Source organism: Mustela nivalis (assembly GCF_964662115.1).
Source record: "Mustela nivalis genome assembly, chromosome: 16".
Taxonomy (NCBI): Eukaryota; Metazoa; Chordata; class Mammalia; order Carnivora; family Mustelidae; genus Mustela; species Mustela nivalis.
The window spans coordinates 19,149,811-19,163,869 of NC_139035.1; the positions used below are offsets into that span (position 1 = coordinate 19,149,811).

Consider the following 14,059-nt stretch of genomic DNA (forward strand, 5'->3'; position numbering starts at 1 on the left):
ATTCATTTCTGTCTTCAGGCTCTTGTCACACTGCAGCATTTAAATGGTTGCATGTTTGAATGAACTTAGTCCTTTTGAACTCTAGTTTTTATATTTATAAAATAGGAATTAGGGATTGTCACTGCAAGGGCCTAGTCTAGTGCTTCGTACTTAAGACATGCTCAGTCAATGTAACTGTAATCAGTAGAATACATTAAAAGAGCATGGGAATGTTATGGGAATGCTAAGCGATATTGAGAATCCAAATTTTTCTGAAACTACTTTTTATGTTATATAAAAAGAGTTATGTTATACTGTGATACCCCACTGTCTCCAAGTCTTTGGGACTGGGGATGTACTGAGTGTTGGGGCCATATGCAGTTGCAGTGTTAGTGGTTTTTAAGTTTATGGTTTTCATATATGGATTTATTTTTACTTTTTTAGGCTGATTCAGTGTGAAAATGAGGTAGGGAAATTGTTGTTTATCACAGAAATCCCAGAGTTAATACTGGAAGACCCCAGTGAAGCCAAAGAGAACCTCATTCTGCAAGAACCATCCATGGTAGAGTCCCTGGCTGCGGACGGGAACCCAGGACTGAAATCAGTGCTGTCCACGGGCCGTAATCTAAGCAACAACTGTGACCCAGGAGAGAAGCCAATGGTCACCTTCAAAGAGAACATTAAGCCGCGAGAAGTGAACAGAGACCAAGGAAGAAGTTTTCCTCCCAAAGAGGTGAGAAGGGACTATAGCAAAGGAATTACTGTAACTAAGAATGATGGAAAGAAGGACAACAGCAAGAGGAAAACAGAAACCAAGAAATGCACCTTAGAAAAGTTACAGGAAACAGGAAAGCAGAGTGTGGCAGTGCAGGTAAGCTGTATTTGAACTATAACGCAGGTAGAGGAAGACTCACAACAAAAGGCAAGATTTTTCATTTTGTTCCTAAAGCCTTGAGAATTGGCTCTTCTGGAAGCATGAATGCATTCTTTGAATGCCGAATAGTAAGGTCACGTAAGAGCTATGGTAGGTGGTTACTCCATCAACTCTTCAAAGTTGTAATGTGAGTGAAAAAAAAATCTCAACTTGATTTGACATTTTTGTCAATCCTCTCCAGTTTAAGTGGTTTGAAATGACCAGTTGCAGACCTATTAACCATATGAAGAATTCTATTTTCTTTGGAAAGTGTAACTGTCATTTGTTAATGTTATATGGGGAAATTTGGGGGTCTTTTAGGCATCCAGTAGAACCAAGGATATATTAAGGCTTATAGTGGTTTTTTTTCTCCTTAATTCACTAAGAAATAAAAGATATTCTTGGAAAAAGGTGAGGCTCTTTTTCTTGGCCTTTATACCTGTCCCAGCCAGTAGCATTATGTCATTTCAGCATTACGCTGACTCATGGGAATTTATAAAGCAAGAATTTAAGTCTCTTGCTGGGGAGAGGTAAACACTGCTCAGTTATTTGTGACTCTGTTTTTCTTAAACCTTCCCAAAGAGATACAGACTATACTACATATAAACCAAAGGTCTTTGCTCTGTGGTTTCATTAACACCATTAATGTTTGAACAAAGACCTAAGTAGCCATTTGATTTGTTAGCACATTTTGACAAATGTATTTGTTTGCAGTAGGCCTGAGGACCCTTACATTACTGAAGGCTGCTTGCAAATTAATAGTGCCTTCAGTGCAGTGTATTTCACTTCTAGAGTCTTTTTGGGAAACAGAGAAATAACATAATAGTTACATTTTGAGATTAGTAGTAGAGGGAGAAACAGAGAGAAACCTGGTAGAAATCGAGAAAAGGCATGTTGGGAGAGAGGTGCTGGGGAAAAGTGAAGAACAAACCAATGAACGATGAAGCCAAAGGACCAGTGCTGAGACCAGGGATAGACCAGGGATGAATCCAGTATTTCGTGCCTGCTCTGCCTCCTCCTCTGCAGCTGCCTCCCTACGAGAGCCAGACTGAAACCTCCTTTTTGGCCTCCCTTCCCTCTTAAATCTGCTTCTGATGATTAAAGAAAGCCTGACAGGAGTCAGTGTATCACCACTCTCCATACCTCATCCGAAGGTCTTCACGAATGTCACCTGCTTTCCTTCATTTTACTCATTCTGAGCAACACGTATGACATCGTATTCTCTGTAGCTCCTTGTGTAGGACCTCAGGGCCTGTTCCTTACTGCTGAAAGTAGTTCTAAAGGGGTATCCGCATGGAGGGTGGGGTGCCTGACTGGTATGCTTAAGGCTGTCCAGAAGAAATTAAACTGAGGCCCAAAGTATTTCCCCTGTGGGTTGATAGTCATCGTTATTAAGTCATAATTTATATATGTTGTTGAATGAATTCAAGTGCAGAGGTCCCGGGGGCCCATAATAGGTGGCTTGAGATTATAGGCAAGTTTTTACCCTGCTGGCAAGACATTTCTCATTTGTAAAACAAATGAGTTCTCAGGTCCTTTCCGTGTTTAGTATTTTTATGATTTTGTGAAAGGAAAATAATTAGACTAGTAAAACTAAGCCTTTATATCTTTTATTGACAGATAATCTATTTTGATTTTTCCCATTTTTAACTTAGGTGAATTTAAATACCTTCATAGGCTTTTTTTTTTTTTTTTTGGACATAGTGGGTTTTGAATACTTTCTTAGAGTGGGTGCTTCTTTCTGACACATTTGTGTTTCAGATTATTATAATGTTGCTTCTATTGGTCATAGGTAAAATCCCAGACAGAACTAAGAAAGACTCCAGTGTCTGAAGCCAGGAAAACACCTGTAACTCAAACCCCAAGTCAAGCAAGTAACTCCCAGTTCATCCCCATTCATCACCCTGGAGCCTTCCCTCCTCTTCCCAGCCGGCCAGGTAAATACACATTTTATACTTTGTTCTACTTAATCTCATCTGTGTGTGAGTTTCTGCTCATTAATCAAGTAATTCATACTCTACTGGAGTAAGAATTACTAAACCATAATGTTAAAAGGTAGAAGGAAGTTCTCCTTTCTCTAATGCTTATGAAGTTATTTTTGAGCCATTTCTCTAGTTTATTTACAAGTGCATGATTTTACCATGAAAGAATTCCCATCGCTAACTCTAGCATTTAGGAGACCACCTTTAAAGTACTCCAGTTGCCTCAGTGGGTAGAAGTAGCAGCCCCCACTACTCTAATTTAATTCTTGAAACCAAGTTAAAGATTGATGTTTGATCAGTCTCACTTGCTGGTCGATCCCTGTTCTTGTATAATTTATTAGAGGACCTCTTCTCTACCCTTCCCCATGTCCCCTTCAGATGACTTATTTTTGCGTTTCTTTTGCTAAATGCCTTTAGAACTAAAGCTGCTGTGTTCTTCTATTTTGAAGGGTTCCCGCCCCCCACATATGTTATTCCCCCTCCTGTGGCATTTTCTATGGGCTCAGGTTACACCTTCCCAGCTGGTGTTTCTGTCCCAGGAACCTTTCTTCAGCCTACAGCTCACTCTCCAGCAGGAAACCAGGTGCAAGCTGGGAAACAGTCCCACATTCCTTACAGCCAGCAACGGCCCTCTGGACCAGGGCCAATGAACCAGGGACCTCAACAACCACAGCCACCTTCCCAGCAACCCCTTACATCTCTACCAGCTCAGCCAACAGCACAGTCTACAAACCAGTTGCAGGTTCAAGCTCTAGCTCAGCAACAATCCCCCACAAAAGCTGTGCCGGCTTTGGGGAAAAGCCCTCCTCACCACTCTGGATTCCAGCAGGTAAGTTAGAGTGGCGGGTACTGTGCAGCTGAAATAAGGAGGGAAGACTGAAGTTATACAGTGTTCGGTTAATTAGAAATACTGGTTAAGCTTTCAGATGTTTTTGCTGTGTAAGGATTACGGAAATGCAAAAATATTCCTCTTGCTGTTTAGGAAAGTTCAAATGTTTTCCTTTCTCTTGTAAAGGAGACTAGATCTTAAGTACCGTTCTTTGCTGCTACTTGTCAGCTTTGTAGAAAAGGACTTTGTGTAAATAATTCTCTCCTATTTGAACAAAAACTGCAGAAGGGAAATAGAATTGTAATCTTGGTGAGGTGTTAAGGATAGGATACCATTCTTAAAAATGGCAGCTTGAGGCAGGAAGGGGGAAAACACACACACACTCATTTGTTCATTAACATCATGAGTGATTGAATTGAAAGAGAACATGAATTCAGTGCCCCACATGTGTTCCCAGAAAGCTCTGTGTATTGAAAAACCTAAAGGGTAAAGGACTGCTGAGTTTTGTTGGTTGTAAGACCCCTCATGTTGATTCTGTGATGTCCTGAGTACTGAATGTAACATTGCATTTTATCCTCTTGATGACAAGCATCTCTTTTTCAGTATCAACAGGCAGATGCCTCCAAACAGCTGTGGAATCCCCCTCAGGTTCAAGGCCCATTAGGGAAAATCATGCCTGTGAAACAGTCCTACTACCTTCAGTCCCAAGACCCCATAAAACTGTTTGAGCCGTCATTGCAACCTCCTGTAATGCAGCAGCAGCCTCTAGAGAAAAAAATGAAGCCTTTTCCCATGGAGCCATATAACCATAATCCCTCAGAAGTCAAGGTCCCAGAATTCTACTGGGATTCTTCTTACAGCATGGCTGATAACAGAGCTGTAATGGCCCAGCAAGCAAATATGGACCGCAGGGGCAAACGGTCACCAGGAGTCTTCCGTCCCGAGCAGGATCCTGTGCCCAGGATGCCGTTTGAGGTGTGTGTCCTTTCCTGTCGCCAGACACAACAGAACTAGGTCTGGGGCTGCATATTTTGACTTTCTCAAGTAGGCATTTATAAAGGCCGCTCTGATTCATGAGCGCTCTAGCGAGCTGCTGAGTAACCGCTGTGGCTCTTGGTCACCCCCTCACAATTGCACAGTGATTTGATCTGGGGGAGTGGAAGAATTCCGTTACTGTTGTGGACCTGTGATGGTCTGGCAGAGAGATGGTGCAGAAGTCTCTAACACAGCACATTAGAGAATTCTGAAACAAAGCTCCTCTCAGTTGGGCTGAATCATCTAAGTTTAAAAATAGGTTTACTGCGTATTTAAACAAATTGCTTTCTGAGAGGAACAAAGTCAGCCAGTTATCTTTGATAGTGGAGTTCCCCTTCCTTTCTCTCTTAATTCATGAGAAACAGGTGTGTTTGTAATTTTCAAGAGAGAATGTAATTTTCGAAAGAGCTGTTTCTCTGTTAGCCCAAGATAGGCTAATCCCCTTGCTCCGCCGCATTGGTTTACTCACAAGTCTCGTTAACCTTTTATGTTCTCCGTGTTTGGCCGTGGTTTATGCTTCTTTTGTCTTGATCTTTTGCACCGTGCTCCTTGTGTCACTGTACTTTTACTTCAGAGCCTTTTCTTCCTTGCATAGTACTGTCTGCTGTAATTCTCCTTGACCTGAGTTGCTTCTGTGCCCTAAACCATGCTACTACTCCTTTGTGCTTTTGTCATCCCTTACTGCATCTCACTGTGATCCTTTCTGTCACTAGGACCCCAAGGGCTCCCCTCTGCTTCCTCCGGACCTGTTAAAGAGTCTGGCTGCCTTGGAGGAAGAGGAAGAGCTGATTTTTTCTAACCCTCCTGATCTTTACCCAGCTTTGCTGGGGCCTCTCGCCTCTCTTCCTGGACGGAGCCTCTTTGTATGTATTTGACGTAATTCTCCTTGCTCTAACCCCAGCTTCTTTCCTGAGATTTTGGAGTCCTTGGAATAGATGCTTTCTTTTTTTCTGGAGCTTTTCTTTTTTTACCAAATTGTACATTTGTTTCCTTACTGCCCAGACTAACCTTCAAACAGTAGTAGAACATGGGAAAACATCTTGGACTCCATAGCTGTAAATTTCAGAGTCACAGCTTTGTCGTATGTGTTATCCAGAAGCATCCTTCAGGGCAGGTCACACAGGGTGCAGTGCTGGCAAATTAACTTACTTTTTAGGTGGCACTTCCATCTAAACCCAGGAATTTCAAGGGTCATTTGATACTGCTTAGGAGCAGTGAGATTTTTCCTCATGTACTCAAAATATGAAATGAAATATGTTCTAGATTTTTTAGTGACATTATTGAATGGTATGTGGCTCTTTTCTGTTTGGTTAACTGAGAGCCCTGATCTAAATTCAGAGCAAGATTCATAAACAGAATGAGTAAAAATGAAGAGAATTCTATATATAAACATTGTTGGAGTGACATAGATATGTGAATACAGAGATAAATAACTAGAATGGTATGAAATAAAGTCTGAAGTATTGATTAGTGGTATCTTAAAAATAGCCCTCTAGAAATTACTCTGCATTTCGAAGAATGGCATTCTATATTGTCAATATTTATATTATATTTTGCTGAGGTGGGGGAATATGAGAAGCATATGCTATGAAGTTTTCCCTTCCCTTTACTCCATCTTAACAAAACATGAAACAGTTCTGACTTCTACTTTTTTGCTGTTTTTTGTGAGGCAAGAAAACATTCGTAAGATTAAAATATTAATTTTAGTATTAGGAGAAATACAATTGTATGGCTCTCATAACAGAAGCTGCCATCCCTGGCACTTGAAGTTCCTGTAAGAATTTGCCTGGGTGAGTGGCCAGAGAGACCTCCTACTTTTCCCCCCAAGTTAGAGAAATAAAAGATCCCTTAGAAACTTCATCACCTACAAGAGTACAGTGTCAGCACCTCAGGGTTGTGGAAAGCCTAACTGCGAAACTGTTGGCTCCATGTGTTTGCCTTTCTTGATGTTTCTCTGCTGGTGTGGCTTGAGGGCCGGGGGCAGTGCCTCTCTCTCCAGTCCTTTCCTACCCCCTTACTTCCTACTCCGCTTGTCCCTCCATCACTCAGCGTGGAGCTGATGGTGGAACAAGTGTGCCTGGAGGGGTAGTGTTTTAGAGTTTGGGTTTTTTTTTCATGTTCACACACACACACACAAAAACCTTAACTATAATCCTTTCTGTATTTAACATCATTAATGATATAATGTGTGTGAAAGTGCCTTGCATCTACTAGGTGTATAGTAAATGCTTTGTTGATCAACTGTTCAATGACAGTGAGCATCAGAGATTCAGCTTTTTTTCCTGGTAATTTTCTTAGGGCCCGTAAATGTATATTCAACTTCAGGAACTATTTTAATATGTACCACAAATAGATCTGCTTAGGAACCATGTTGACAAACCCAGTTCAGTTGTCAAAATGTATTTGAAAGGCTTTAAGTCATTACTGTGAGTGTTTTAAAATTGGGGGATAGGGGGGACACAGACTGCCAGCTCAACTCAGCATCTTGTTTTGAGAGTATTTTAAATGCAACTCTTGATAAGTGTATTCCCGAAGGTTCCTGCTAATAAACACTCAGAACTAGCATTTTGCTGGGTCCCTGGTCCCTGCCAGGGTATCTGTGCTAGATGAGAAGTGTTCATCCAGGAGCATTGTGTCCGACTTGCCTGTGGCACCTGCAGTTAGCTGGTGTCGTGGTATTAGTGTAGTTCATGTCTTTGAAGCCTTACATTTGTACATGATGGGTACGTACAAGTATGCTTAAATGGTGGTCTTCTGTTAGATTGTTTAGTACCTTAAGATTAATATTAAGCAAATGGAAGGCATAATTTAACTACCTTTTTTTCCGGGACTGTGAAGAAATCCTTGTTGGAGAAGCCCTCGGAGCTCATGTCCCATTCCTCTTCTTTCTTGTCCCTCACCGGATTTTCTCTCAATCAGGTGGGTAGATGGTGCTTTTATAGTAGGCTAGTTTATCCTTTCCCATTCTATTTCTGTCCCCCTATTTTTCTCTTCCTTTCTCTTCCATGTTTTGGAGTCTTCCAGACATTTTATTTTATCCTCTGTCCCTCTGATTTGGGTATATGAGATACTTGTATGTTTTCAGTTTGAACCCTTGAACTTCTCATTAATAAAGAAATCCTTAGGGCTCTTTTGTCCAGCCAAGTGAACTTTTCATACTTTAAATCTGGGTGGTTTACATAGATTGAGGGAAAGCAAATTAGGGGAAAATGAATTTAACAGGAAAACCAGAAGCAACGGAGATAAAAGCCTTCAAGATTTGTCTTGTTAAGAAAAGCTCAATCCACTTAAGATGCTTAAGCATCCAAGAACATGAACATGACATTTTCTGAAATCTGTTTCATTGGAGTGAGTTTATAACTTGGTTGTCATTGTCTTCCAGGAAAGATACCCAAATAACAGCGTGTTCAATGAGGTATATGGGAAAAACCTGACAACCAGCTCCAAAACAGAACTTAATCCTTCGCTGGCCCCCCAGGAGACATCACTGTACTCCCTCTTCGAAGGGACCCCCTGGTCTCCATCACTTCCTGCCAGTTCAGGTATTGACTGGTCTTTAAATTGCAGGCCTTGCATTTCCTATTCACTGCGATTGATGATAACTTAGAATGATTTTGTGATTATAAATGTTAGGGGTTTTTTTAGTTTCTGAAAGAAAATAGGAAAAAAGCTTAATGAGCCAGTTCACATAATAAGTGCCACTGAAAAAGCTTTTTTATATCCTCAGTAACCAGCACAGTTGTAAGAGAGAAAAATATGGGTTCTATCTTAAGATTTCCAGCTGTTTTTTAGTTTAGTTTTTTTTTTTTTTAAGATTTTATTTATTTATTTGACAGAGATCACAAGTAAGCAGAGAGGCAGGCAGAGAGAGAGGGGGGGGGAAGCAGGCTCCCTGCCAAGCAGAGCCCAATGCAGGGCTCCATGATCCCCTGGGATCATGACCTGAGCCGAAGGCAGAGGATTTAACCCACTGAGCCACCCAGGTGCCCCTGTTCTTTAGTTTTTGTTTATAGATATTCATTCTTTGCAGGAAAAATTAGATTTTAAAATGGATTTTTTTGAATCTCTATTTTATAAATGGAGTTTGATTCAGTAGTCATTCTTAAGATCAGGCAATTCTGTTTCTGGTAGAGAGGACTGGTAGATATTTACTTGAAACAGGCATGCCAGAATAGTGCATGCATAAAATTGTTTGGTTTCGCTTTCCATCTTATTTATTTATTTATTTATTTTTAAAGATTTTATTTATTTATTTATTTATTTATTTATTTATTTATTTATTTGACAGACAGAGATCACAAGTAGGTGGAAAGACAGGCAGAGAGAGATGGGGAGGCAGGCTCCCTGCGGAGCAGAGAGCCTGATGCGAGGCTGGATCCCAGGACTCTGAGATCTTTAACCCACTGAGCACCCAGGCACCCCTTGCTTTTTTTTTTTTTTTAAAAGCAAGGACCATGCCTTAGATATGTGTAGTAGGACAAACTAGCACAGCCGGCAGAGTCCCTTTGGAGGCCCTGATTCTGCCTTTCTCCCAAAGCCCCGTAGTTATCTTTTTTTTTTTCAAATTTGTTTGACAGACAGAGCTCACAAGTAGGCAAAGAGAGAGGAAAGAAAGCAGGCTCCCTGCTGAGCAGAGAGCCCGATGCGGGGCTCGATCCCAGGACCCTGGGATCATGACCTGAGCCAAAAGCAGAGGCTTTAACCCACTGAGCCACCCAGGCACCCCCTGTAGTTATCTTTAGTAAAATTGAAGTGAGCAGATCTATAGGAAACTTTAGTTCTTGACTTGTTTGTGAAACATCTATTAATGTCTTGTGTTGTTGTGATTTAATAGATCATTCAACACCAGCCAGCCAATCTCCTCATTCCTCTAACCCAAGCAGCCTGCCAAGCTCCCCTCCAACACACAACCATAATTCTGTTCCATTCTCCAACTTTGGACCCATTGGAACTCCAGATAACAGGGATAGAAGAACTGCAGATCGGTGGAAAACTGATAAGCCAGGTGAGATCCAGACTTTATTACCTAGTGAAAGTGAATCACTTACTCTGCCCTTCTCTAGTGTTTGGTATTTGGTGATGACAGAACATCTTGAATTCTTCTCTCTTTGCATCCTTAGCCATGGGTGGGTTTGGCATTGACTATCTCTCAGCGACATCATCCTCTGAGAGCAGTTGGCATCAGGCCAGCACTCCAAGTGGCACCTGGGCAGGCCATGGCCCCTCCATGGAGGATTCCTCTGCTGTCCTCATGGAAAGCCTAAAGGTGAGTGAGTTTTGGGAACAAGAACCATGAGAGATGTGGTTCTGCTTTTGTTCCTATAGATAGCCAGGCTTAGTCCTTAAACCCTTAGAGTTGATCAGTTCATAGCATGTATCTAGCAAAGTCCTAGAGAAACATGGTCTACATTACAAGGTTCTTGAAAAGGAGTGTTGTTTTTTAATTTGTGAACTCACTAGTGATAAAGAGTTTTGTCTAAGGGGAGCAGAAAAAAGGTTTTAGTTGCATTGCAAGGTTAAGACGATTCTGATTCATTTAGGAATGTTTGATTTAAGCCTTTTGTGAACACATGAAAGAAGGTACCTAATTTTAAGAGATGTTTTGTTTGCCTAAAATCTTTATTGTAAATATTCTGAGGTCCCACGTGGCACTGAGTTTTAATAAAAAGTATTTCACTTTTTCTGGTTTAAAATCTTAGTGGAAACTAACTGGTCTTGAAGACAGTCTTACAACAGCTTTGTCTAATAGCTGGATGCTTTAGGGGCAGGGATCTTGGGACACATATGCCTTTATATTTGGCGAGGATTGAGAAACAAACCTCTTTCAGACGTCCGGGCATTTGACCTCTGCTGACAAGCTCTGGGCTGTTTTTCAGTCTATCTGGTCCAGTTCCATGATGCATCCTGGACCTTCCGCTCTGGAGCAGCTGTTAATGCAGCAGAAGCAGAAACAGCAGCGGGGACAAGGCACCATGAACCCTCCACACTGAGGCCAAAGTGGCAACCCTGGGAATGAAGGCTCCATAAACCATGGCATGTTGGGTTTGCAGGACTGGCCCATACAGTCCCCTGCAGGTGGCAGCCCTCTTTTCTGTTTCTTGCTGTTAAGAGGGTGTAAGCGTTCCACCGGCACGCTGAGTGTGCACGAAATGTCCGCAGTGCAACAAAAAGAAAAAATCATCGGGAACTCTCCGTCCCCCTGGGGCCTTCCGGAGGGAGAGAGGAGCTGCTGTCTGTCTCACTCAGTTACCTGATATCACCGCCTCTCACCTTCTCCATCGTGCATGTCCCCAGCCACAAGGGAAGTGAAAGCTGAGAAGGGGAGGCAGATGGGAGAAGCCAATGGGAACTTCTCAGTCCTTTTTTCCTCTTTGGGGAATAAAATAGGAATCCATTAATGATTGCTTTGCTGACTGAGAATGTAGTTGAAATTATTCCTGAACATCTTTTATTATTGTTATTACTCTCAGTAGTAAAATATCACACTGAATTCTTCCACACACAGATGTGCTTCTTCTAGTCAGTGTGTAGCAAGGAAAGCCCTGTCCACTGCTCCTGTGAGAGGTTGGTGGTGACAGGATGGGGAAGCTGACCTCTTAGCCAGCGGAAGTATTCCGTGAGGGAGCGTCCAAGGCCTCAACCTTCACTCAGAAGGTTCTGGCAGGCCCCCTTCTGGCCTGGAGACTGCAGCAGGAGATGCCCTTCACTCTGTAGGTGCTCGAGCCCCAATCGAGGACACAGTGTGGGTGGTGGTGCTGGGCTGGACTGGCAGATGACTGCTGTAGGACTTTAAATTAATGTTTTTGATTCCTGTACATTTTACAGTAGCGTAGCAAGCAGTCTCACAGAAGGCAGGCTAGTCCATTCGCGGCCCGACCCATTTTAATAGGTAGAAGCTTTCAGTGTGGTTATTTTTTGTTTGATTGGTTTTTGTGACCCCCATCCTGCTCACCACCCACCTCCTCTTGTCCCTACCTCCATCCCTTTCCTACCCCGTGCTGTCTGCTAGTAATTGTTTCTGTTCCTAATGTGTACAACATCTCGCCAAGAAGCAACAGCATGGGGTCCTGCAGTTGGGGCCCAAAGGACAGTCTGCGGAGGAAGGAAGCAGTGGCGTCTGCACAGCCACAACGGGCCAGGCCCCTGCCCAGCTGCGTCTCCCGACCTCCACTTTCAGAGTGAAATTCAAGGCAACAAGGACACGTGTGCGGCACGCACAGAAGAGAACACAACGAAGTCCATTCTGGAAAAGGCGAAAGAAAGGAAGATAAACTTTTATTTGGTATTTATTAGGAAAGAGGACTGAAAATTTTCTTGTGTAGAAACAGAAGGACAGCATTTCTGTTAGTTGCTGGAAAAGTAATATTTTAAGGGGAAATTATGGAAACAATCTAAATGTCCAATTGCTGTGCTAGTGGTAAGGTCTATTTCTGGGAGGTCTCTCTCGTGTGTGTGTGTGTGTGTGTGTGTGTGTGTGTGTGTGTGTGTTTGCGCGCATGCGTGCGTGCGCGTACACACTCAGCTGCTCTCCCTGGGAGAGGGGGAGTGTGTGTGAGTGTGTGGAGTCAGTGTGGGACTTACAAACTGGAAGACAGCTGCAGAGCAAAGCACATCCAGGAGCCCCAGTTGTCATTCAAGTCTGGGCAACCCCAGCAATGGAAGGGGTGAGATTAATGCTCGTTGCTCTTCAGAGAGAGTGGTTGGAGCCCCGTATGCTTACATTATTGCTCTTTAAGTTTGACATGGTGTTTGGGGTTTTTTTGTTTTCATTTTGTTTTGGGTTTTTTTTTTTTTCCGTTCTTGTTTTGAAAGGTCTGAAAGGGTGAAGCCCCCCCACCCAATGGCAATATGAAACCCTTTGTGCTTCTCTCCAGCCCCCTTCCCCGTGTCTGCCTCTCTTCCTGCCCCTCCCTTCCAGCCTCCCTCCCCACTGCCTTGACCCACTTTGTGTGTTTGAGCTCTGCATTCAGGCAGCTGCGACATTCCAGTGTTTGAGCTGTCCCTGATTCTCGCACCCTAGATGAGCTAGCCAGATTCACTGTCTCACCCCTGGTACTGCCCACATCCCATACAGCCCTGTTTCTGCATGAGAATTTGGTGTTTGGAATGATTTCTGACTCCTGGGGCGGGGTTTCTCGCCTTACCATCCTCAGTGTGGAGTAATGAGGCGGGAGAGGAGAATCTTCATCAGAAACTGGTTTTGTGTAGTAAACTTTCTCTTGTGTTTTTTTGTTTTGTTTTGTTTTGTTTTTTGTTTTGTTTTGGTCTGTCTGTGCAAGACCTGCAGCTGCTGAAATCAGCTTTGCCTTTAATTAAACCATGTTCTCTCCAACCAGATCTGTGGGTACGTTGTTTCTTTTCTAACTTTGAAGAATATCCTACTTTATCACAGACCTGTACCCCTGAAGCAAACAATACATTATATGTTAATAAAAACAAAAACAAAAAGCCAAGTATATAAACTACTTATATAAGTCATCTAGGAGAAAGCAGAGATGGTCAGAAATTGAATAAGCTTCAGGGTTATTTGTGCTTTTAATAGCATTCCAAACCACTGGGCATTTTTATGGAAAGGGATGGGTAGGAAGAAACTGATTGTCAAAATTCTCTTATCTAATAAATAAAGATTGGCTTATGCAAGGAAGTTAACAACCATCCATATGTATCCCTATTTTTACTCTCAGTGGGACAATGCAGAGATAGTTTCTCTTTCTGGTCTAAAAATCACAAAGTCTGGTTAACCCCAACAGTAATTAGTGTTCTTAGCTGCGAGGCTGCATTTCTTATAGTTCTGTCCAAAGTTTCCGGTAGTGGCCTGCCGGGCGTGCGGCGGCTGGTTGGAGGTCAGTGCCACGGCCTGCCAGTTTGTGTGTTCACACTGGTCAGCGAGCCCCTCACGTCCGTGTCGATTCCCTCTACACTTCTTTCCTGACTGCTCTCCACAAGCACCCGCACACTTGAATGGTCGCAGCCACACGTACTGTGCCAGGAGGGAGGGAGGGAAAGGAAGGCTGGTTCTAAAGTCTAGTATCTGTTAACCCCAAGTTAACCCTAAAAATCAAGCCCTTTGGTTAAATGATGACCAAAATAAAACCATAGCATTCTGTCACGTGTATCAGTCCATCTTATAAAATGTTAACCAGCAGGATAGTCCTGACCAAGTGGCTTCCTGGCTGTGGCTTCTTTGCGTCACTCAGGTAGTAGTGGCCCATGTTCAGTATCAAACTCTTAACAAATGTCCCTCCCGGAGAAGGTGGGATTGGAAGGGATCCCGGGGTTGCAGTTCTCTATGGAATTGAAGTCTAAATTCAGTTCAAACAG

The 14,059-nt window shown here is 42.8% G+C and overlaps 1 protein-coding gene across 43 annotated transcripts in view; it reads left to right on the forward strand.

Moving 5' to 3' along the window:
- The window catches only part of SMG7 (SMG7 nonsense mediated mRNA decay factor), a 92,150-nt gene extending 79,077 nt beyond the window's left edge, over positions 1 to 13,073 (forward strand). For 8 of the 43 annotated variants that reach the window (XM_082702925.1, XM_082702922.1, XM_082702890.1 and 5 more), the window contains 10 exons: positions 424 to 712; positions 2,685 to 2,829; positions 3,324 to 3,703; positions 4,307 to 4,678; positions 5,452 to 5,601; positions 7,577 to 7,657; positions 8,121 to 8,280; positions 9,573 to 9,743; positions 9,859 to 10,004; positions 10,615 to 13,073. In XM_082702925.1, the coding sequence (XP_082559051.1) occupies positions 424 to 712; positions 2,685 to 2,829; positions 3,324 to 3,703; positions 4,307 to 4,678; positions 5,452 to 5,601; positions 7,577 to 7,657; positions 8,121 to 8,280; positions 9,573 to 9,743; positions 9,859 to 10,004; positions 10,615 to 10,728 (2,008 nt within the window). In that variant the 3' untranslated portion in view covers positions 10,729 to 13,073. Of the gene's footprint in view, positions 1 to 423; positions 851 to 2,684; positions 2,830 to 3,323; positions 3,704 to 4,306; positions 4,679 to 5,451; positions 5,602 to 7,576; positions 7,658 to 8,120; positions 8,281 to 9,572; positions 9,744 to 9,858; positions 10,005 to 10,614 lie in introns of all 43 variants that reach the window. The other 35 variants (XM_082702905.1, XM_082702894.1, XM_082702888.1 and 32 more) reach the window with 15 other exon arrangements.
- The last annotated feature ends 986 nt before the right edge of the window (positions 13,074 to 14,059 follow it).